The sequence below is a fragment of the Vigna unguiculata genome, chromosome 9 (genome assembly GCF_037176805.1).
Source record: "Vigna unguiculata cultivar grain cowpea cultivar isolate G323 ecotype 2 chromosome 9, ASM3717680v1, whole genome shotgun sequence".
Taxonomy (NCBI): Eukaryota; Viridiplantae; Streptophyta; class Magnoliopsida; order Fabales; family Fabaceae; genus Vigna; species Vigna unguiculata.
In genome coordinates, this window is record NC_140800.1 from 4,126,163 (window position 1) to 4,150,167 (window position 24,005).

The window sequence follows — 24,005 nt, forward strand, 5'->3', positions numbered from 1 at the left end:
CTATTAAAATAATCAATATTTAAATGCATATTTCTAGGGTACTGTCCGATTCAAAAGTGAAGGGAAGAGAGATAATAATGGGGAAAGGTAAAATTAAAAAAGTATGAATTTAAAAAAATGTAAATTAGTGACTTTATATTTAGTCTTAAAAAATATATATACTGTTTTATATCTGTCCTAAAGTATAAATTAATGGTCTAATAGAACTACTAACACCTATCATTTAATGCCTTATATATTACTTTAAACTTGTCATAACTTTTTAAAATTAAATATCATCACTTTGATATAAATAGCAGTGCATGCCATTATTCTTATTATCATATTACATTTCCAACACTTTCATCTGCTGTAATTTTTACAATATAATTTTTTGTATAAAAATAATTATATAAGTTTGATTGTATAAAAATATTTTAAAATATTTTATAGAAACTGAACTTACTATTTGATGTTGACATAGTTTATTTTAAAAATTGTATGGAAAGAAAAATAGAAAAATCCTTATATACTTGAACTAATATAAATTGTTGTTATATATGAAAACAACATTTAAATACTTGTGAGAAAATTTTATGTCTGGTATTGTAATGTCTTACAGGACCGACCAAAATTTTTTATAAAAAAAAATATTAAAGTATATCAAACATTTGAACATTTGAGTCCATTACATAAAGAACTAATCTTATTCTTTTCCTTGACCAGTGTTTGCCTTGGATTATTTTTTGTGTTATTAGGTAATGAAGCACCACTTGTAACATTGATACTTGAAATACAATAAAATTATGAAATCAATTTCATTCAATCACCAACTACATATGCAAAATTTCTTAACACATAACTTTTTTAATAATTTAATTATATATACCTGATTAACACAAGTATGAAATAATAGAACAACTATATGAATATTACATCACATTCTACTTGATTAGTTTAATAAATTGCGTATATTAAGGTAAAAAATATTCCCTCCCTCTCTCTATATATTACCTATTAATCTCTATATATATATATATATATATATATATATATATATATATATATATATATATATATATATATATATATTACCTATTAATCATAAAGTAGACATAATTTATTAAACTATTAACATTATAACTTTTCCAAAAAAGAAGCATTCTCTTAGATTCAAATTCTTCATATACTACAAAAAAGACTTTTAACGTATGATATTTTTGACTTTTGACGTCTGTTCAAACACCGACATCGTACCAGATGACGTCAAAATAACGTCGGAAAATATATTAGATGTCACTTAACGTTGGAGACATAAAGGGCCAATGTTATCCAACGTCAGAACAAAAGGGAGCAGACGTCAATTTTCGCGCTGGATGGTGCCAAAAAACAACACTATTTGATGTCTGGTAGTGCTCTGACAAACGTCAAATAACGTCGGGGCATTGTTTGGCCGACGTTATTTGACGTCTGTCAGAGTACTACCAAACGTCTGCTAGAGCACTACCAAACGTCAAACATTGCTTTTTTTTTTAATTTGGTTGTTTTTACAATATTCCCACATCTAAACATCAGAAAATTTTCAAAACAGTTTCATAACATTTTCAGCACAATTATGGACTTACACCAAACTAAAAGTAATTATCGTTTAAAGTAATTAAACCTATCAATATTTTTGAAATATAATTTAAAGTTATGATATTAGTAATAAGTTAAATAACTTATTTACTAATTATGGTTAATTAAATAATTGTTTATATAAAATAAGTTAAAGATGGTTTAGAGTGGATGGTCTATTAAGAATAGAAATTTAGTTGAGATAATCAAGTTTAATCCGGTTAGTTGTATTGTAGACAGTTCATGAATTCTTTAAGTTTGTTATTAGACGTTTAATTATTGATCACGTATATGAATTAGGTATATATGTAAGATGGTCGCATTTAAAGTGGACTCAGTTTAACCTAAGTATATTTTTGTGAGTAAGATGTTTCTGGACAAAAAAAATAATTAAATCAAATATTTATTATGATGTTTTTTATTTTTTTTATTGTTTTTTTACTTTTTTAAAAATTGTACTCATATTCAACTTTCAGAAGTTTCCTTTTGTTCTTGAAGAAAAAATTGACTCTCTATTATCTCATTTGATAATAAAATATTAGTTTAATAGTTATTAATATATTTTTTTTTCTCACAAGCCTTTTGTGGATTCATATTTTTTATGAATATATAAAAAAATAATTTATTATGTGTTTTTTAATAACTGATTTTTTTATTGTGATTTAACTATAATATAATTTTTTTTAATCATGATGTCTCTCGGTTCTTTATTAGATTATGATAAGTTATTTTTTAATATTATTTTAAAAACAAATATTTATATTGATGAAAAATAAAATAAGAGATTCAATTTTTTAAAGATAATAAAATGGAAGTTATTCGTGTAGATGACAACAAGATAATTCATACTTCTTCACATATTTTAAAACATTATACTAATGATCCAATTTAATGATCAAATTGTTTAATTAGATGAAACATTTTTTTTTAAAACATTATACTATTGATTTAATCTAATATAAAAAAATTATATTACTTTGACCCCTTCAAAACTTTTACTTTTTTTATATCTAACAAAAAAGGACAAATAACGAAAACTGAAAAATTATAAAAAAATTAATCAAAATTGAAAAAAAAAAGCAAAACCGTTAAATTAAAAAAAAAAATCTGAAATATTTAAAAAATAAAATTGTGAAAAAAAAAAAATAAATAAAAATAATTAAAATGAAAAAACTGAAAAGTTAAAAAAAAAATCAAAAGTGAAGTCGTCATGTTACAGGACGACTTCACTTTTCTATTAAATAGAAGTCGTTCTCTTACGTAACGACATTACTTTTTATTAAAAGAAAAAACGGAATTGGCCTGGGAGAGGACGACTTCATCCTGAAAGTCGACCTTCCCAATAACGACTTGACCCAAATTAAAAAAGAAAAAATTAACGGACCCTATTTTATAATTTTCTGGTCAAAGAGACTTTAAAATACAAAAATGTCGAAAATATTACAACTCTATAGATACCATGCATCTACCTTATACAACCAAAATGACCATAAAATTCAAACGTAACAACACTTTCAATTACCTCAAAGCCCAAAAACATCCTCGTAAAACTAGTAGGAGTTGGGTTAAAGAGCGACACTTATACAGAAATCTTAATAGGTCAATTTGCATCTTCAAATTCCACTTATTTAATTGCTTTCCCATCTTGCATACGTAGTAAGGTAGTTTTCTTTCTGTTTCTCATGCCAGATCTCTGACTGTTCACTCGTTTGGTTGTAAATTTTTTTACCTGCGTAGAGAGTGGATAGTAATAATAATTTAATAATGAAAATTTAGTTTTTAAGTCTAAGTCTCATTTTAAACAAAAATGTAAAAGTTAAATATCATATAAAGAGATATGAATCTCTTATATCATTAATATTACATCTCTTTAACACGTGGAATTTTCTACAAAATGAATTACTTACTTTTTAACTCAAAATCAAATATATCAGTTACTTACTACGATTTCTTAAAAGGTGAAAGGGAGTGTATAGGAAGAAACAAAACTCAAAGCTTGGGATTACATTTTAATTGGCACATTGTTTGAGCTTATTAACAAGTACTACGAGTCCGTACAAGTGATGGGAAACAATAAGTACAAGTAAAAGAGAAACCAAAATGATTCGTGGAGACCACAAATCTATTTGAGATCTAGAAAGATAAAAGGAAACAGTGCAACCATAATAATGTGTTAACCAAATCATTCAACAGTTATGGCTAATTAACTTCATGAATGGGGGAAGAAAGGGAATTTTTCAAGATGCAAATTTGCTGTGAGAGTCGGTGAGTCTTGTGGCATAGTATTTGGCAATGAAATCAGAAGCTTTTCTGTCAATGCCAGGCTCTGCAACCCAATGTGCTCTGTCTTCATCACTCGCAAACACCCTTCTCCCATTCCCACTACCTTCCCAGTACTCATCGTACCTATTCTCACACGAAAAACATGCCTTCAATATGCTGTAAATTGACTTTCCAGATGATTTCTTCCCTCTCACTCTCTCTTCCCTTCTCATCACCATTTTCAACTCTCAACACTCTCAACACTCTCAACACAACACAATCCTATGTTTTCAAACACAACTGTTATGTTGGTTTTGAGTGATACGCATATAAGGATGTTTGTATTTATAGAGTGTCACGGGGTTATGTTATATACCACATCACACTATTGTTTAACTTGTGCTATGAAGAAAAAGGAGGATAAGGATTCCCTCAAATCACTCATAACTGATAAGGATGGTTATATATTTTATGTGATTGTCCACACACAACAAGCATAAAGTGTCCTCCTCCCCTCCTTTTTCATTTGTCACGCAAAGCTTTGGTTACACTTCGTGTTGAAAGTCTCACATCAATTAGAGATAAAGACAATTTCATAATATATAAGTAAACTGCAAATCTTATCTTACAAGTTTTGTGAAATTGAAATAGTCTTAAGGTCCACTTTTAACAATATTATCACCTAATTTAGTTTTGTTCACTTTGGACTGTTATAAACTCAGTTCACAAAGATGAATGTTTCTTACAATATGACCATGTCAGCTTCATATGCATGCATCATGCATGAGCAATTAATTGTAGGGGTACCTAAACTATAGGCCTTCTTAATTTACACAACGAATCAATTCCTCACGCTGTGCACGGTTCCAGTAAGATTAATTCGCGCACACATTCGGAAATCACATTGCTTAAAGTCATTTTTACACTACTTTAAAAGAAACGGATATTCTAAATAAAAGTTCTGTGATTTATTTTCTGAGCACTCTCACACTCTCATGGTAGCAGGAGGAAGCAAGTTACCAAAACAACCTTTGAAACTCTTCTTGCGTTTCCTTTATTTGTTTTTCCCATCTTTCCTCATTAGTCTAGCCATTAGTCTTTAATTCATAGTTTTTAGTGATTAATAGCCTATAAACTAAACAGCATATATAAATCTTGTATGATCCAAATATAACTCTTCTGTATCCGTCTAGAACAGATAACTCCAAATCAGATTCTAAGGATTTGTAGAAAGAACTCTTTTTTTTTCCTGGTTCAAGACCAATTAAAGAGGCTAAGTTGGAATGTGATGAAGTGCTGCATAAAGGAGTCATATAATCCTAAAGTATCCAACAAGATTCTCAAATGTCATGTTGTATAGGGTAAAAGGGAAACATGAGTGCATTGAGTTGACACTATCTGTGCTCTATCTTACAAGGCATATAGTATATATTTTGGACTGAAAATTGTAGAAAATAGAAACTAAGTGTTGTGATGGAACAGTGTCACCTTACCAGCACTGAAGGCAGAGGCAGAAGTGAGAACCTTACGATTCCAGGGATAGACAAGCAAGATGATGGAATGATGTTATCACGTGATGTATTTGTAGTGATTGTGGCGTACACTTTTTGGTGATGATGATTCCATGCAAGCCTTGCCACTGGTTTCTCCCTAAAAAGCAGAAGAGGACACGCTATACAGTACTATGCTAGCACTTCAATTTTTATCAGCATTGACGTTCATTAAGAAGAAGATTCTGATTGTCAATGTCACTATCCAAATGCTGTCATTTTCTTTGGTCTAATGGGAAGGTGCCCTACAATGGGAGGGTGAAAAGTGATAAGAGAATGGAGAAAAAGATAGAGTCGAAGTCTGAAAAAGTGGTTCATGAACTGAGTGTAAGATAGGATTTGCCCAACACAAGAAAGTACTTCTGTCTTTCAGACTTAACAGTTGAGGGTTGTGAACCATTCAAATCAGATATCTTGAAAAACCAGTGAGCGTAAGATCATTTGGCTACGTAACATCTGGTGAACATTATTAGTAATTTTCATTACATCAACATATATAAAACTTCATTACGTTTATAATCACTCTTCTCTTAACCATATATTTTCTGCTTAGAAGCCAATATAACCTTATCCGAGTATTTCGCATTACTCTTAATAATAAGGGAGGTTGTTAATCATCTTCTTACTAAAAAAAAGAATTTACATAGACAAAATTTGTCAATAAATTAAAATTAATAAAGGTGACAACTTAAAATATGTCAATAAAACACTTGTCAATAATTATTAACAGTGAAAATTGTTGGCACAAGCAAGTTTGAAGCAAATAATTGATAAAGTCATGTGCATGAAGATCTTAAGTGTTTGATGAAAATTGATGAAGATCCTCTTGAAGATTAAGTTTTAGTGTGTTAAATCTGTAAATAACATGTTAAATGTAATGTGTTAGTCAGTGGCGGGCGGATCTTGACCAACATTGTTGGGGGAGCCAAAATAATATGGCCAAAATTTATACATTTAATTATTGTCATTAATATAATAAAAATGAAAAATTTAGTATAACGATAACTAAAAAAGAAATAAGACTACAAATGAATATATGAAAGAGTTGAATTTGTATACTTATTTAAAAAAAAGACTAAAAAATAATTTTTCATAATATAATAAAAAATTGAGAGACCTAAATACCAAAAGAAAATTCGATGATAATCAAACCGCACTTAAGATCCAATTATAAAAAACACACAGTACAATATTTTTTCTTCTATGTTCATAAAATAAAAAATTAATATACAAGCTCATTAAATAAATTATTAAACTAATATTTCACATGTGATACAAGAGAGAATTACCTTCTCCTTTATTTCTTCAAGAATGGAAGACAACAACTTACATATGAGAGCAAAAATAATAGATTTTTTTCTCTTCAGAAACAAAAGAAAATAGGTGAGAATGAGAGATGAGAACAAGTCGTGAGAAACTCAAGCCATATAATGGAACCACAATTAAAATCTGGTTATAAAAAAACACACAGTAAGATACTTTTACTTCTATGTTCATAAGATAAAAATTAATATAAAAGAGACTTATTAAATAAATTTTTAAACTAATATTTCACGATCAAGAAAGATGAAAGAATTACATCATTCTTTTCCTCCTCGTGAATGAAAGAGAACAAAGTGAAATAAGAGCCAAAGAATAGATATTTTTCTCTTAAAAAACAAAAGAAAACATGTGAGAATAAGAAATGAAAACGATTTATAAGAAGCTCAAACCATAATGAAAAATAATAATAAAAATATCTTGATAAATCTTTTTATTTTTTATTTTTTATTATGTTTGATTTTATATTTTATTATTTATTAACATTAATTATTATATTTATAAAAGAAATAAAATATTTAATTTAATCATCATTAATTTATAATATATTATCTAATATCTATAATATAAAAAAAAATTAAAATATCTAAAATATAAAAAAAAAAATCAAAATTTTAGGGGGGGCCATGGCCCCTCCCTGCTACCACAAACATTCGCCACTGGTGTTAGTGTTATATCTTGTTGGTAGGCTATATGACATAGGTTAGATGTCTTGTGTGCCTTAGTGTTTCTCTTTTAATATGTTAAAATAGGCTTTAACAGGTAAAAATGCTTGCTGTATATAGTTTCTGGTATGAATGCATTCAGTCAGTTGAATTATTTTTCAATCGACTGATTTCACTTAAGTCAGGTGAAATCAGCTGACTGTACAAAAAATTCAATCGACTGTTTTCACTTAAACCAGACTATATAAGATGTGTTTTCGCGAGCATATGTGTGAAACCGAGCTTTTGTGCACTAAACTTTGTCATTCATCTCTGGAAAACTCTCTCTCTCTGTAATACACAACTGCAACTCGTGTTTTGAAGATCTTGGTTGATCTTGGAGACATTTTGGCTTGTGAGTAGCTTGAAGAACACATGTATGGTTGGCTAGGAGCCACCATCAAGTTTGGATGTTCTTGTGCCTCTGGATGGTTTGCCTGATGAGATTTCAGGTCTGTAAGTGTGATTCTTGTAGGGTGTGTGTCTAGATTTTTGTGTGAGTCAAAAATCTTGTGAGTTTTGTTGTTCAAAAGTGTAATCTTGGTGTGTGATTTGTAAAACTTTTGAATATAGTGGAAATCAGGCTCAGGTTGTCCTCGTAAACTGGATGTAGCTTTGTGATTGAGTGAACTAGTATAAAAACAGTTGTGCATTTCTCTTTCCCTCATCTCACTCTCTTTGAAACTCTTTAAAAACTCAAGAAAACCAAACAATTTGATCTTTGGTGTGATTTAATGCATTCTTCTGTAATTTGAGGCTATATACTTGTTAAAAATATTGATTGGAACAAGTCTTGTATGTAAAAGATTGTTGTTTGAGTTGAATTCACGAATTCTGCATTCTTCATAAATCTTCAGTATTTTAGCTAGTTGAATTATCTTTTTAATCGACTGTTTTAAAGCTTCAAAAATAATTTAGTCTACTATTTTATATTTTAATCGACTGAAAGTGTACTGGTCTGCTGCATTTACATCCAAACTTTCCAGTCCATTAGATTCAATTGAAAAGAGGTTATGCTTTTGAAAAAGTTTTATAAAGTCAATTTAACCCCCCCCCCCTTCTTGGCTAAATTCACCATTTCAAAACTAACAAAAATTAGATAGTAATTATCTGTTGGTAATTAGTAGCAATTAAAATATTTCGATAATTATCGACAAATTTTAATCGTCGATAATCATCTATCACCAAATATTATAATTTGATCTTCTTCTTATTCCCATTCTTATTCTTTCTTTCTTTTACCTTCCTTTTTTTGTCTTCTTTTTTTTTTCCTTCTCATCGTGCTCTTCCGTCGCTTCTGCTATTATCGTCGTTGTTTTCACTATTAGTTTTTCTTCTTATTTATCTTCGATTAATTTATAACAAAAATTTCGTTAAATTTGACTAAAAAATAACATTTAATTTACTAACAAAATTGTCAACGAATTTAAAATAAAAATATTTATCAATGAATTTACCGATAAATTTTTAAAAAATTTAATTACTTACAAATTAAAAAATAATAATTACCAAACAATTTATTTATAAGTTTAAAAAAATTCATTTCCAATAAATTTTAAAAAAATAATTACAAATAAAATTTACCATGGTCAAAACTTAAAACGAAATTTTGACATCTGTTTTACACCTAAATCAAAGTCCATTAGATTTCAGTTGATAATAAAAATTTTAATTTACTAATAAATATTATTGAAAAAATTATACGAATATATATCTTTTTGTCAATAATTAAAATTTTAGAGTTTATCAATCGATAAATTTTATTTTATTAACAAATTTTACTTACTATTAAAAACACTCATATTACCTGCTAATTTTGTTTTGAATTTTTTTTAGAAAATATTTATAAATTTAATTATGAAAAAGAATTTGCTGTCAATTATTTTGAAAAATATTTTGTATAAAACACTTTTCACAACAAATTTTGTAGAAAATACTTGTAAATTTTATAATTTCGTAGGAAGTAATTACTCATGCAGAAATTACTTGTCAAGTAAGATTTTTAGAAAAAATAGCAAAAAAAATCTTTTCTTGCAAATTTTTTTAACAAATTTGCAAAAATATGAGAATTTTTAATAGTGATAATTTTTTCAACCGATAATTTTTTTAATTATTTAATAAATTTTTTCAACCAATAATTTTTACTAATAAATTTTTTCAACCGATAATTTTTTTTAATTATTTAATATTTTCTTATAGTATATTAAGTTCTTAAAAACACATAAACCTACCATCATTAGGTCCTAAAAGTCCATAAGCACGAACCATGGTTGATTTATGTTTCTTGAGTTCTTAAACACTCCCTTAACCTTGATTTATCATAGTTTGGATAGATTCATCATTTCCAATTACAATTTAGGACTCCTATCAATAAAAAAAAATCTTTTAATGTGAGTCCCGTAAACGTAACTTTCTTGATACTAAAGAAAGGTTATTGTATAAACAAATTTATTAAATTTGAAGGAATTTATATATGTAGAATTGATATTAAAATAATATTTTATATTAAAAAACTCTTTTATTAAACATGTTGTTAAATAAATAATTATTATAAGAAACTAATTAAATAACGATTAATTTAAAGACTAAAAATAATTAGTTATTATTTGATCAAGTTAGACACTATTTTATTAATTAAAAATTATTTATATCTAAAATAGTTTATATTATTAATAAAAACTTATAATTGATTTGTGAATTAGAGTTTAAATTGATCTCTAATATTAATTTTCACAATTTTAACTACTTATTATTTTTAATTTTAATAGAAAACATAAATAAATATCTAATAGAAGATTTTATATTGGTCCATAAAACTAGGTCAAGTTTTCATTTAAAAAACTCTTAAAGGTTTTACTGTGGTAAAATAAATTACATAAACACTTTTTGCTAATACTTTTAATTTATTCTTAATTATTTCTTTTTATTTTCTTGTGAGATAAAAATACTAGTATATTTTTTTATTAAGTTAATTATGATTTTCTCAACTACTTTATTATCTCAACAACAACAAAAAAGTTGTTTGATGTCATAAGAAAAATTCTCCAAGAAGGGACAGCAATGCTCATTTGTTTAGAATACTTCACAGAATTGAAAGTTGCATATGATCATTGAAAGTTGTCTCGCGATGTTTTATTCATATATCATAATTAACTTTATTAAAGGTTGATAGACTTTTAACTAAGAACGATTCTATAACACTCATCTGAGTTTGAATAACATACTTTTTGTTCTAATCATTTTTTAATACTCACAACACCAAATTGATATGTTAAGATTCATGAGTTAATTTCTATGCTTTTTTGTTCTAATCATTTTTTGATATGTTATATCAAATCTTAGTTAAGATTCATGAGTTAATTTCTATGATTAGTAGACAATTTTCCAAATTCAAAAAAATTATATCCTGTTAATTAAAATGAGTCTTAAGCACTTTTTTTCTTTCTAATGAGACATTCCATCTTTTAAAACTTGATTCAAGTTTGATAGCATGATCAATGGCGGACTCAATGTTTTTTTTCATTTAATTGTTTATATATATTTCAATTTTATATTTATATATTACTATATTAGTTATATTAATTTTTAAAATTTTTTCTTAAAATTTCATACATATTTTCTCCTCTTTTTCTTCTTTCTTTTAGTTCTCTATTTTATACCTCCATCTAATTTTCACCTCTTCTTTTTTTTTCCTCAATTTTTACTTTCAATCTCACTTCCTTTTCAAAATAAAATTGCACCAAAGTAAAGTTGACGAGTTAAAGAATATTTTGGACCGATTAATTTATTATTTTTGAATAAGTTTATTTTGTACTTTCTTGTTGAAACAACATGTTTTTCTTTTACATATGATAAATTTGTCTACTGTGTATCATTAGATAATAATAAATTCATAATTTTTTAAATAGGTGAGAGGTGGTAAATTTATATTAAAATTTTTTAATAAAAAATAAAATAATTGATTTTTTCTCTCAAGAGAAAGACTTATGTACATCAATTAAACTTAAAAAACAATATTTAAAATTCTCAGAATTATATAACATGAATTTGAAAAAATCTAATTTGACACTCCTAATTTTTTTCTTTTCGAGTTCTGCCGAGCATAATAATTACATTATTTATTTTTTATATTCGATTAAATATTAGTTTATCTATATTTAATATTATTTATTATGATCGAAACTTAAAAGATTAAAGACAACAATCGTCTTACAAAATAGGTACTTTACTATATAGTAAAGATTTAAGTCTCACATATAAAGCTGATGATACTAAACATTCAACAAAAAAGATGCTACTAACAAGCTAAAAGAAAGCATTAATTAGTGGACAACTATTTCTAAACATAAACAACATTTTAACCAACTTTACAAGCAAACGGAAAATTTATTATTTGATTTAATTATAACAACTTGAAGATACTCAATTATCATCAATTTTTTTAAACTTGATGGAAATAAAATGGATACAAAATGCAAGTTTATCCTTGGAAATCTGAAGACAACCGAATTTTATGGGTGCTTTCCATATTCCTTCCCGATGCTACATATCTAATTTGATTTGTTACATATATGATTGATGTATCTGCTAATAATTATACACCACTCAGATAAAAAAAAAAAATTGATGTTACTTTACATTATATAGCATAATTGAACTATCTTTGTTTCTTTTCATCACTGTTTGGATTACACTTTCACTGCAACCTACGTCAATGAAATTCTCAAGAAAGAAAAAGAAAACATAAAGAAATTAACAAAGTAGTGAATTATGGAAATGAAATATTAAAATTTAAGTCTATCTTGTTAAGGTAGGTTTTAACTATGACTTTGATATCATATTAAACATGGTTAAATATGTTTTTGGTCTCTCAAGTTTTAGTAAAATTTGAAATTAGTCCATCATTGAAATTTTTGACCAATTTAATCTTTCATATCTAGAAATACATGGATTTAGTCTTTTTAATCAAATTTTGTTAAGTTTATCTGAAGTTTCAAACGTATTTTATGATAATATTTAAGTTAACATTTAAACAAAAATAGATCAAACGAGATAAACAATTCAAATATTATCATGAAATGCATTTGAAACGTTAAATAAACTTAACAAAATTTGGTTAAAATAAATGAATTCATACATTTCTTAAAATGAATAACTAAATTGGTTAAAAATTTTGAAGAAAAACCCATTCCAATGAGACTTCCAACACTCGTAACGTTTATTTATTTATCTTAGAGATAACGTTATTCGTGCAACCCAACAACAATGTGTCTAAGGTGCGGTCAAAACTATTCGGTTACACCTCACATATTCCTTTTCATACAATTTATCATTATCCATTTTATTATTTTTCTTCTTGAAGAAGTTGTAATATTCTTCTGTTGCCTTAAACAAAATGGCTAAGGAATATTGTGTAAAAAGGCAACTAAAGTGACGGGACAGAACACATGAAGAACATAGAGATCACGTACAAAGACAGAAAAAGTTACGAACAATGAACTCACTCATGTACTTATATTGAGCCTAGATTCCCTCGATAAGAAACCGTGTCCCTTCAACATCATTATGCCAGATTGATGCTTCTATAAACATTAATTATATGTTACTAGGCTTCATCATAGGTTGTATTTGGTCGAATTTGAGACTACAAAGATCTAAACTGAAGATTGATATTTTTAGCAAGGTTGTACGTTCAATTAAATAAATAAGATGACTAATTTCAAAAGGTTTAAAAATTTACAAGGTCGATTTTCTTAATAATTTTATTGATATAAATTATTAAAATATATGCCTATTTTTAATATATTAAAAAATAGGCTTTCAACTTGATTTAATTCTTTAAAATATTTTACTAAAAAAAAAAATTGTATTTACATACTCTTGAAATTTGTAGATAATAACAAAAAATTAGTGAATAATTAGAAATTATCCATATATTAACCACGATACCAAATGTAAAGATAATTAACTCGTGAATAATTACGTATGAATCTTTAGTATATGTAAAAAATGATTTTGAGGGCAATACATTCAAATATCTATATGTAGGTAAATTACATACAAGTAATTGGGCCTACTACATAATTACTCCATCTTTTGACGCCAAAAAGACCTTAGAATCATCCTCAGATAGAGCCACCATTGAAATGTTTTTTCTGTGCTTGATTAACAGCCTAAATGATTCATCACTAGTCACTTTCACCTAAAAAATCAAATAAACAAATCTTAGTGTTTCATCCAAATCCAAACACAAACACAAACAATTGGTAAGGAATGAAAAACATTGAAGCAATGTATCTGCCTCCTTTATCAGCTTTTCAGCTATGAGTGAATCTCTTGCATCACTATTTTCTTCTTTCTCCTTTTCCATTCTCTTTCTGCTCTATTTGTCGAATCATCTGAAGATAGTCTTGTGTGATTCTCTTTCGTGCCTTCCCACTTGTTTGGCCTTCTGATCCTTACTGGCTGAAGAAACACTTGTTTCGTGTTAGGCTCTCAGAGCTTATTGACGAGATTGGTGCACAAAGCAAGCTTGTCACGAAGCTTCTAGACGAGAGTGGTGAGTGCCACAAAGGGAAGGGTGATTTACTCAAGGATTAGGCATTTACTTTTCAGATTTTGAAACGAGGATTAGGAGATTTAAGGTTCATTGAGATGAAGGCACAACATGAAGGGAGATTTTGAAATTAAAACAAATATGTTGAGAATTCGAATCTTAGGTATTTGAGATTTTGTTTTTTATCGATGGATTTAATAATATTATCTATGTTTGTTGTTTTTCCACTAGTATTTGGTCGTAGGTAAGATATATTTATTAACACACTTTTTCAATCCTTAGGTTGTTACTCATTAGAAATTAACCTTGTTCTTGTAGTGTCTATGGATGGTATAATATCAAATGACACAATAAATTCTACAAATAATAAATTTTTATATAATAAATTCTAAAATGATGTTGAGATGATATTATTGAGAATTTTTTAAGTTTAATTCAATTTTACAAAATTGTACTTATATGTGAGAAATTGATCTTATCTTTTGATAATATAAGATCTTCAACATAATACATTGTTGGAAAAATTTTTAAAAATCACTTTATTAATATAGAAATAAAATAAACACAAGAAACACATAAATAATTCTTTCATGTCCTTTTACCCGAGTATATCTACACTTTCCAAAGCAATAGAAGAATCAAATACAAGCTTGAAGTTTTTATAACTCGGAGTAAGAAACATCATGGACTTAGAGTCCAATATATAGTCACTAACACTCACCCTTTAATTATCCTAAACGACATGTTATTTTTATCAGCCCAACATATATATCTTTTAACATTTTATAATGCCTACAAAATAGATGTGTTATCTCTTTTTAACCATGATTTATATTTAGCGAATGAAACCGTGATGAAGCATATCTTCTCAACAAAAATAATTCAGCAAAAACATGAATGTCACAAAACACTCACACAACACCGTGTGGAGAGTCATAAGAAATTCCAGGAAAACAAAACCATAATCCAAATATATATCCAAATTGTAATAGAAATAATCAATCCTTATATTATCAATCTCAGCTGATAAACGGGTACATTAAAGACATGAGAAGTAGGAAATGAAGAATGAGTGAAGAGATAATTAAGGGGAATTTCAAGATGCAAATTTGCTTTGAGAGTCTGTGACTCTTGTGGCATAGTACTTAGCAATGAAATCAGAGGCTTTTCTGTCAATACCAGGCTCTGCAACCCATCGTCCTCTGTCTTCATCACTTGCAAACATTCTTCTCCCACTTCCTCCTTCCCAGTACTCATCATAACTATCACCACTTGAGAAACAAGCCTTCAACACATTCCCAAAGCAGCAACTCGATGATCTTTTCGCTCCCATTCTCGTCTCTTCCTCTTCTAAACTCTGCAACACTGCAATTTCCATACAAGCACCTGCTATAGCATTTATAGACTCACAACTTACCCTTTTTTACCTCACCACATTATCTGTTGTTTTAGGGAATTAATATAAGAAAAATTAAAAGGTACAGATTCCCTCAAATCACTAATCACAAAAAAGAAGCATAAGCCTTCTCATCCTCTACTTTTTATTTTTCACACTGCTACCGAACTTTGCTTTCTTACTATCTATATTCTTATCTTTGGTTGTTATTAAATGTAAAACAATGAGTTTTATAAAAATATGAGTTATGAGAGACAAAAATATTGCAACCAGAGAGCCTGTACTTTTAGTTTATTGAAACAGAGTATGCATATTTTACCTGTGTAATGCTTAAGGTATTTAAGAATAGAAAATAAACTAAGTGTCCAGCATTAATTATATTTTATTGAGTAAATTATAAATTTAGGTGAAATGATATATCCCGTTGTTATATTAGTTTCTAATACTAAAAGTACCAAGTAATTAGTCTTTTAAATGTTTTAAAGTAATATAAGCTCAAGGAATACAACGAAACAAATTTAAAATGCTTAAGGAATAACACAATTAGAATTTTGTTGCCTAAAAGTTTAGACAGATTTTTTAACTCTAGACTTCGATCTTTTATTGTTGTTTAAAGTCATTTCTATTATAGTGAAATATATAATTAAAAGTATAATAAAATAAAAAATATCTTGAAAACTTGAGAAAACTCTTTAAATATCGAACTAGTCAAACAATTAAAAATAATGGGAACAAAACAAGAAGTTATTCAAAAGAAAAGAAAAATTAAACTTAAAGAAAATACAAAAAATACATTTTTTTATACATATAATCTAGTAAATAAACATTTACGCAAATGAACACTTGAACTTGAAAGTCAAACGTGCTCATGTGAAGATAATAAATAATAAATAAAAATACTAAAAATGATTATAAATAATTGAATGTAAAACTTAAAAACAATCTGATTAACTGAAATTGATCCTATATCATTTGAACTAACTACACAGAAAAAAAAAAGTGTAATTATGATAAGATAGAAAGTACATTGGAGATATGAGTTAATTTTATGGATATAGTGTAAATTAGAAGAAAGAATGATTACAAAACTAAATAATAAGAGACTAATATATCCAAGGAAAGCAGTTTCGATGAAAAGAATCGAATGAACCTAGGGAAAATGAAATCTAATAAGCAAATAAAATGTATCTGCATTCATGCATTAGTTTAGGCCATTTTCATTCATTTTTGTATTATTCAAATGATTTCATCATGCATTATTTTTGTCTTGAATCATACATTTAGATTTGTGTATTATTTTGTAAACAAGTGTTAGGAAGTGTTTCAATCACAATTTGGAAGGAGGTAGTGTCAACAGTGAAGAAAACAAACCAAAGAGTTTCACAAGAAATGGGTAGATTTCAAATTAGCAAGTTTCATAGGTGATCAGTAAATTTTTTCACTTATTTGCAATTGTAAATAGAACAAATTAAGTTGTTGTCACAATTGATAAATTAGACATATCTAATTACACTACAAAAAAAATTCTAAATCATGACTAATTTTAGTAATTAAAAATAAGGGTTAAATATGTTTTTGGTCCCTCAAGTTTCAGCCAAATTTAGAATTAGTCCCTCATCAAAACTTTTGACCAATTTAGTCCTTCATCTTTCAAAATGCGTAAATTTAGTCCTTTTAACAAAATTTTGTTAAGTTTATCTAACGTTTCAAGCGCATTTCATGATAGTATTTAAGTTAACATTGAAACAAAAACGTGTCAAACAATATAAATAATTTAAATACTATCATGAAATGCGCTTGAAATGTCATATAAACTTAACAAAATTTGGTTAAAAGGACTAAATTCACGCATTTTAAAAAATGAAGGACTAAATTGGTCAAAAGTTTTGATGAGGGACTAAACCCAAATTTCGCTCAAACTTGAAGGACAAAAACATATTAACCCTAAAAATAATTAACACTACACCGACCAATTTATATATAAATTTATAAACGTTGTGGTTTTTTGGCATTACTTTTATTCTAATAACATTACTAATTAACGTTGTTGTTTTTTGCAACGTAATGAAAATATATGTTCTCTATAATTGAGACGAGATTCTTGCTATATTTAATATGCAAACAATTGCATCTTAAAGGAAGGTGTGTGTACTACCTAAGTTATAATTTACAACTATGCAAAGATAACCAAATCTTGGGTTTCCCACATTATATATACCACAAATCAACCGAATTAGTAGCTGTATCATAGTATCTATGGCACTTCTCATACTAAAATTAAAGGGCCAAAAGAAAGTGATGCAACAAATTAATGATATTATAACCTAGAAAGACCTTTACCAAATGATTAAATTAGTTACATTAACGACAAAAACAAGGATATAGAAAAAGAAAAGTTTTGCTTTTGTGTTGAAGTGTACCATATGTACACACCTACTAATCCTGCTTTAGGATCCCTTAAGAATTAAGTTCTGAGAAAGTTAGGACAGCTTGAGGGCACTCTCTGATGGAATCAAGGCTTGGGACTTTCTGGGAACTATATATGCTTTAGGCCTTTGCCTAAACATAACATAAAAGCATATGTCAATTAAAGCTGAAAAGGCACAAAGAAAACAGCCATGGAAGAAAAAAACAAAAAACTTTGTTAAAGAGAAATATATACGGGTACATAGCAAAGACTCCATCTTTACATAATACAAGTAGTTGTTTAAGTAATACTATAGTGAAAAACGTGTTTTTGGTATAAGTACTTTATCAATTTTATATATCCATAATTAATATCTGTTAGACAAGTCATATTTGATAGGTTATTCCTCCCAATTACCTTTTTAGAAAAAAAAATTACGTTAGAGAATGCATGAAGATGATAATTCATATGACCCTTCAAGAGTAGATAAAACCTGAAAGTAAGATAAAATTACACTATTGAATAAGCAAACTGTTTAAAAGCACGTTGAAATAGCATTTGAAAAATGATGCAAACAAACTTTACACTTTATAATACAAAAATATTATAATTATGTATGAAAAAAGGTTTATGTTTGTGTACGCGTATCATGCATGTACTATCCTGAGAATAATTAAAAAAGGGTTAGCTTCACATCATAAGTTGATATTTTCTTAACAAAATATGGGATGTAACTTTCTACTTAGAGCAATGAGATGTGATTGTTATTCATAATAATGGAAATTTATTTCAAATTGTCCCAACTCAGGTTCTAACGTTATGTTTGGACGAGAGATTTCAACAATTCCAATAAATTGAAATATCTATTAATTGAATTATTTGCTATTGAATTTTCTCCACCTCTTAAATAATTTGTTTGGATAAAACAATTTAATTTCTATTTTGCGTTGAATTTAACTCTATCTTTAAGTTTAACTTAACTTAGTCTAACCTTCGATTTGATACGACTCGTCTTGATTTTTAGTTCAAGTTGACTCAAGTCGATTTGACCTCAACTAATTCGACTTGGGCAAATCTGAAACAATTCGACATCGACACAATTTGAATCAATTCGACCTCAACTAATTTGAATCAATTCGACCCGAGTTGACTCGACTCAACCTTAAACTAGGTTAGATTGATTTAAACCTTATGTCTAGGCCAATCCGACTAGACCTTTGGTCTAGGTCGACCTATCTCAACCTTCACTCAAGGCTAACTCAACTCAAAGTCATCTCGTCTTAACCTTCGATCAGGGTCGACTCGGGTTGAACTTTGGTATGGCCGAGCTCTACTCAACCTTCGACTCTGCTCAACCTGCAACATGGGCTAACTAGGTCAACCTTTGGCTCAAACCGACTCAGTTAAAAGCCATCTCATTTCGACCTTCAGCCTCGGCCAATTTGGCTAACCTTCGGTCTAAACCAACTCGGTTGTCCCTCAGCCTGAGTCGACTCAACTAGACATTCGGGCCGAACCGACTAGGTCAACCTATGGCTCGAACTGGCTCGACTTGACCTTCATCTCGGCTTGACCTTCATTCCGACCTGGTCTGGATCAACCTTTAGCTTGAAATGACTTGTCTCGACTTTTTGCCAGACCCGACTTGACTTTTTGGACCTATGAACCTTTTATGTCCTAACCAATGAGCAATTCCACAACTTGGGGAATTTCAATTTCTTCCTTTTTAGAGTGGATTTCAAATTCTACTATTTTAGTTATTTGAAATACCTTCTTAAAATTCTTCATTTCCAATTTCCTTTTAATTTCCTCCTCTAAACATATCATTTTTGTCGAAAAAATTTCAAATTCTTCAAATAAACGAATTACTCTCCTAAATTGCCTAATCCAAATACACCATAAAGTTATAACATAGTTGGATTAAATTCCTTTGAAAGTATATTACTTTCCTTAGCATAACTTCCTGATCAATATCTTACATATAAACTAGATGACAAAGAAAAGTCGTACACAGAGATTGAGCATAAGCTTATCATAATTTCTGTAGGCATTATGTGTACAAGGAAAAGAAGGCATCTAGGCAAACAAAGTCATGACAATAGTAAGAAAGCAAAGTTGGGTAGCAGTGTGTGATGCATGTAGGGAGGGGTAGGGGAGAAGTATTGCGTGAGAAATAAAAAGTAGAGGATGACAAGGCTTATGCTTCTTTTGAGATTAGTGATTTGAGGGAATCTGTACCTTTTAATTTTTCTTATATTAATTCCCTAAAATAACAGATAATGTGGTGAGTTAACACAGTGCAAGTTGTGAGTCTATAAATGCTATAGCAGGTGCTTGTATGGAAGTTGCAGTGTTGCAGAGGATAGAAGAGGAAGAGAAGAGAATGGGAGCGAAAAGATCATCGAGTTGCTGCTTTGGGAATGTGTTGAAGGCTTGTTTCTCAAGTGGTGATAGTTATGATGAGTACTGGGAAGGAGGAAGTGGGAGAAGAATGTTTGCAAGTGATGAAGACAGAGGACGATGGGTTGCAGAGCCTGGTATTGACAGAAAAGCCTCTGATTTCATTGCTAAGTACTATGCCACAAGAGTCACAGACTCTCAAAGCAAATTTGCATCTTGAAATTCCCCTTAATTATCTCTTCACTCATTCTTCATTTCCTACTTCTCATGTCTTTAATGTACCCGTTCATCAGATGAGATTGATAATATAAGAATTGATTTATTTCTATTACAATTTGGATTATGGTTTTGTTTTCCTAGAATTTCTTATGACTCTCCACACGGTGTTGTGTGAGTGTTTTGTGACATTCATGTTTTTGCTGAATTATTTTTGTTGAGAAAATCTGTTGCTTTAGCTCATCATGGTTTCACATTTTGCCCTTTTAACAGAGAATGTTATCTCAAACTGGTTTAATTCAATATAAATTTGCTCTATCAGCAATCAAGAGAAGTCTTCCATGCGCACAATCTTGATCTTTGAAATTAAAACAAGATACTTAAGTTAAACATAATTTTATTGTTTAATTTACATGCAAAATTATTAGAATTCATTATCTATACTATAGACAAACTTTCATTTGCTACTACAATATATTTGCCTAACTTTATGATTCATCTCGAGTGTAAAGGATATTTATAAGGAAAAATAAAAGGATTATCAAACTCAAAATAAAAAACACATCACCTTTAGTATTCAACTAGATTTTTCATCTCCATGCTAGAAGCCATAGCCCAACCACCAAACTAGCTGATTCCAGAACACAAAAGCGCATAAAAATATAAAAAAATAAAATAAAAAATACACTACACTACAATTTAACAATATACTTACCTTTAGAACAAAGAGGGTAAAGAGTTTGACCTTCACCCTAACTACAACACCAACATTCAGACACCATTAGGGTTTATCCATGTACTACTCATCAATACAAACACGGAGGGTTTGGGAGATTACTTACCAGGTTTTTGATAACCTAACCTCACAGATAACCAAAATGACACCAAGAATGCGAGAACCAAAGAGCTGAAACTAGGTTGTTGTGTGGGAGAAAGTTGGAGAAAAGGGGAAAAGTAAAAAGGGCAGAAGTAAAGGGTACACAACTTGCTTAACTTTTAGGTAATGGTAAAAGGAAAATTATCTTTCGACAAGAAAATATTTGACAAACTTAACAGAGTTTCTAAAACTGGAAACAACAAACTTAAATTTTTATTTTTTAATTAAAATAAAATAATAAAATAATATTTTTTATCTAAATAAGAAAGTTTGTTAAAACTTTGTTAAAAAAACTTTGTCGACCAATAATAACTCATGTTAAAATCATTTAATTCTTACACCAATTCAATAAGTATATATATATATATATATATATATCATGTCAACACTACCATGTTAGTAAGTAAAGCCTCGGATTAACGTTAATCCTAATAAAAGATTAATTTTTTTGTGTCTGTCTGTTAAGTTTACGCAGTTTTTTTTATTTTATTTTATTTTTATTATCATTCTTATAATAAGCTTTATTTAGGCTATATCAATATTACTGTATTATTATTTTATATAAATTATAAATTTAATGTTCACCTTGTTTTTTCTCAAACCAACACTAATTTATATTGTATTATTATTTATTCTAACAATTTTATCATTGATATGCATCTAACTAACTCTAACTTTAAGATCACATTAGTGTCAGATAAATTGATTCATAATTTTTGATTGCACACTATGGTAAATAATTGCTAGTATTTTTGAAAAGATTTAAATTTGTTCTCAAATAAGCTCATGTGGTATCATGAACTTTTGATATATTAGTTAGGCTATCATTGTTATCATATGAAATTTTATTAAAAAAAAATAACAAGTAAATAATACAAAGTATGGGAGACCATACAAAACTAAAGATCAATTAGACTTCATCAAACAGGTAAACCGAAAAAAGTATAAATAAATATATAGAAGAAAAATATTAAATCAGTATTTTCTATAAATAAAAATCAGATTAAGTAACTTATCTAACATATCATCTAAGTGATTTTTTCTCACGAAAAACATGACAAATTTTGAATTGTATATGATTACAATAATGTAGGGTTCTTTTAAGACTCCAAGGAATTAAGTGATGTGTTTCAGCATGATATACAAAAGTACAATCACTTTCTAACTAAAGCCTCATAAATGACCTCATAAACTCAACATAAAATAAAAGTCTACACTCGTAAAAAAAAAAAACTATAGATATATTCAACCAACTTCCTCTAAACATACTAACATGTAGCAAAACCAAGATAACTCCTAATTGTGCTATCAATATTCACCTTAAGCCAATTAGCATATAAAACTTAATATATAACGTTCATAAATAAAATCACATTACCCTTCCTAATTTGAGTATTGAAAATTTTCAACACAAAAAAATAATAGACAATATTACTCACATGCTTATTAGATTTATTTCTAGTTCTATGTATGTATCAACTCTTTCATTTGAAAAGCAGTCGAAGTGAAAACAATTGGAACCTGAAATCTACTATGATTTCTCGCCCTTAAGATCATCTATATAACTACAATAATAACAAACACTTTAATCACCTTGAACAGAGAACGACAAAAAAACTTCATAAATAGAATGACCAAATCCAAAAAGAGAAATTGTAAATCCGAAAAAAAAAAAATCCTTCAATCATTCTCAAAATCGTATAACAATAAAATAACAAAAGAATAAGATAAACATATTTAACATTATTCCCACGCAAAAAACAGATAAAGTATACCACACCTTTTTTTAACCTCTAAATCAGTAGAGAAATGACCGTACAACATTCAAAAGAAATCAAAGTTTTAATTCATAACATAACATATCATTCGATCAAATCAAATTCTCTCGATCCACACTTTTCACGACAGAAGAGTAAAATTTTTCATCTTTACTAAACTTCATTTTTCTCTTCTTTTAAACTTGGTGCAAGGTATTGGACAAAGGAAGACAGCATTTGGATATTGAAATTGAGAATTAGAAACTATATTATTAATGAACGTGCAAAGCTGGTACAGTGTAATGCCACCACATATGATAGTGCATTGCACAAAGGAAGTTGTCATTTTGTGGTTTTTTCTGGAAAACCATTGGCAAAGTTTGGAAGGAACCACCATCATCAAAAGTGACATTATGAATAGATATTTTTAACGCATGCATACGTAAGAACATCATTCCACCCTCTTGCTAATCAATCAATGTGGTCTATCCTAAGGTTCTTCTCACTTCTGGCTTTTTGGCAAGCAATGTTGCTTTCAGTTCTGGGAACTATTCATTTATAGCAACTTAGTTTCAACTTTCCACAGTTTTCACTCCAAAATACATACTAAATAATGTCATTGTAAGCTGCAGTACAGTACTGATTAATGTCAACTCAATTCCCTCACGTTAATTCACTTTTTCCTTATACAGCATGTGAGAAAACCTTATGCAGCATTTCAGATTCCAACTTAGCTCCATCGTCTTATTGGTCATGAAGCACTGAGACACGTGCTCTTATGGAATCTGATTCAGAGTTATCAGTTCTAGACTGATAGACAGGGATGATACAAGTTTTATATCTGCTGTTTATTTTACTTTGCAGTGCATCAAATTTAATGGCATCCATGATTTGTCTCATAGTTACTTCAGGAATGAGTTGTTTCCGAAGATCATACTGAATGTAGTTGATTTTGTGGTCGATG

General features: G+C 28.4%; 3 protein-coding genes across 12 annotated transcripts; 1 reads left to right on the forward strand and 2 right to left on the reverse strand.

The window, feature by feature from the left end:
* Positions 1 to 3,567: 3,567 nt before the first annotated feature.
* LOC146883463 (uncharacterized) lies at positions 3,568 to 4,225 on the reverse strand. The gene has a single exon (XM_085666133.1). The coding sequence runs from the start codon at positions 4,095 to 4,097 to the stop codon at positions 3,834 to 3,836; it is 264 nt and encodes an 87-aa protein (XP_085522259.1). The 5' UTR covers positions 4,098 to 4,225; the 3' UTR covers positions 3,568 to 3,833.
* Positions 4,226 to 13,399: 9,174 nt separating this feature from the next.
* LOC114195911 (uncharacterized) lies at positions 13,400 to 21,540 on the reverse strand. Of its 10 annotated transcripts, none has more exons than XR_014984685.1 (4): positions 21,250 to 21,540; positions 21,123 to 21,163; positions 20,976 to 21,034; positions 13,400 to 13,634 (listed from the first exon to the last, which is right to left on the reverse strand). XR_014984685.1 is itself a non-coding variant. In XM_085667111.1 (4 exons), exon 4 carries the CDS (start codon positions 15,364 to 15,366, stop codon positions 15,085 to 15,087), a length of 282 nt encoding a protein of 93 aa, XP_085523237.1. In that variant the 5' UTR covers positions 15,367 to 15,374; positions 20,976 to 21,038; positions 21,123 to 21,164; positions 21,253 to 21,427; the 3' UTR covers positions 14,854 to 15,084. The 10 variants fall into 10 exon arrangements, 5 of the variants coding, with proteins under 5 accessions (XP_085523237.1, XP_085523241.1, XP_085523239.1 ...); XR_014984684.1 differs by having other exon boundaries at positions 20,976 to 21,038; positions 21,250 to 21,522; XM_085667111.1 differs by lacking the exon at positions 13,400 to 13,634 and adding an exon at positions 14,854 to 15,374 and having other exon boundaries at positions 20,976 to 21,038; positions 21,123 to 21,164; positions 21,253 to 21,427.
* LOC114195910 (uncharacterized) lies at positions 20,100 to 20,650 on the forward strand. The gene has a single exon (XM_028086356.2). It carries the CDS (start codon positions 20,130 to 20,132, stop codon positions 20,409 to 20,411), a length of 282 nt encoding a protein of 93 aa, XP_027942157.2. The 5' UTR covers positions 20,100 to 20,129; the 3' UTR covers positions 20,412 to 20,650.
* Positions 21,541 to 24,005: the final 2,465 nt, after the last annotated feature.

Excerpts from the sequence above, each read along its gene's own strand:
- LOC146883463 (XM_085666133.1), bottom strand. The coding sequence starts at position 4,097 with ATGGTGATGAGAAGGGAAGAGAGAGTGAGAGGGAAGAAATCATCTGGA.
- LOC114195911 (XM_085667111.1), bottom strand. The coding sequence starts at position 15,366 with ATGGAAATTGCAGTGTTGCAGAGTTTAGAAGAGGAAGAGACGAGAATG.
- LOC114195910 (XM_028086356.2), top strand. The coding sequence starts at position 20,130 with ATGGAAGTTGCAGTGTTGCAGAGGATAGAAGAGGAAGAGAAGAGAATG.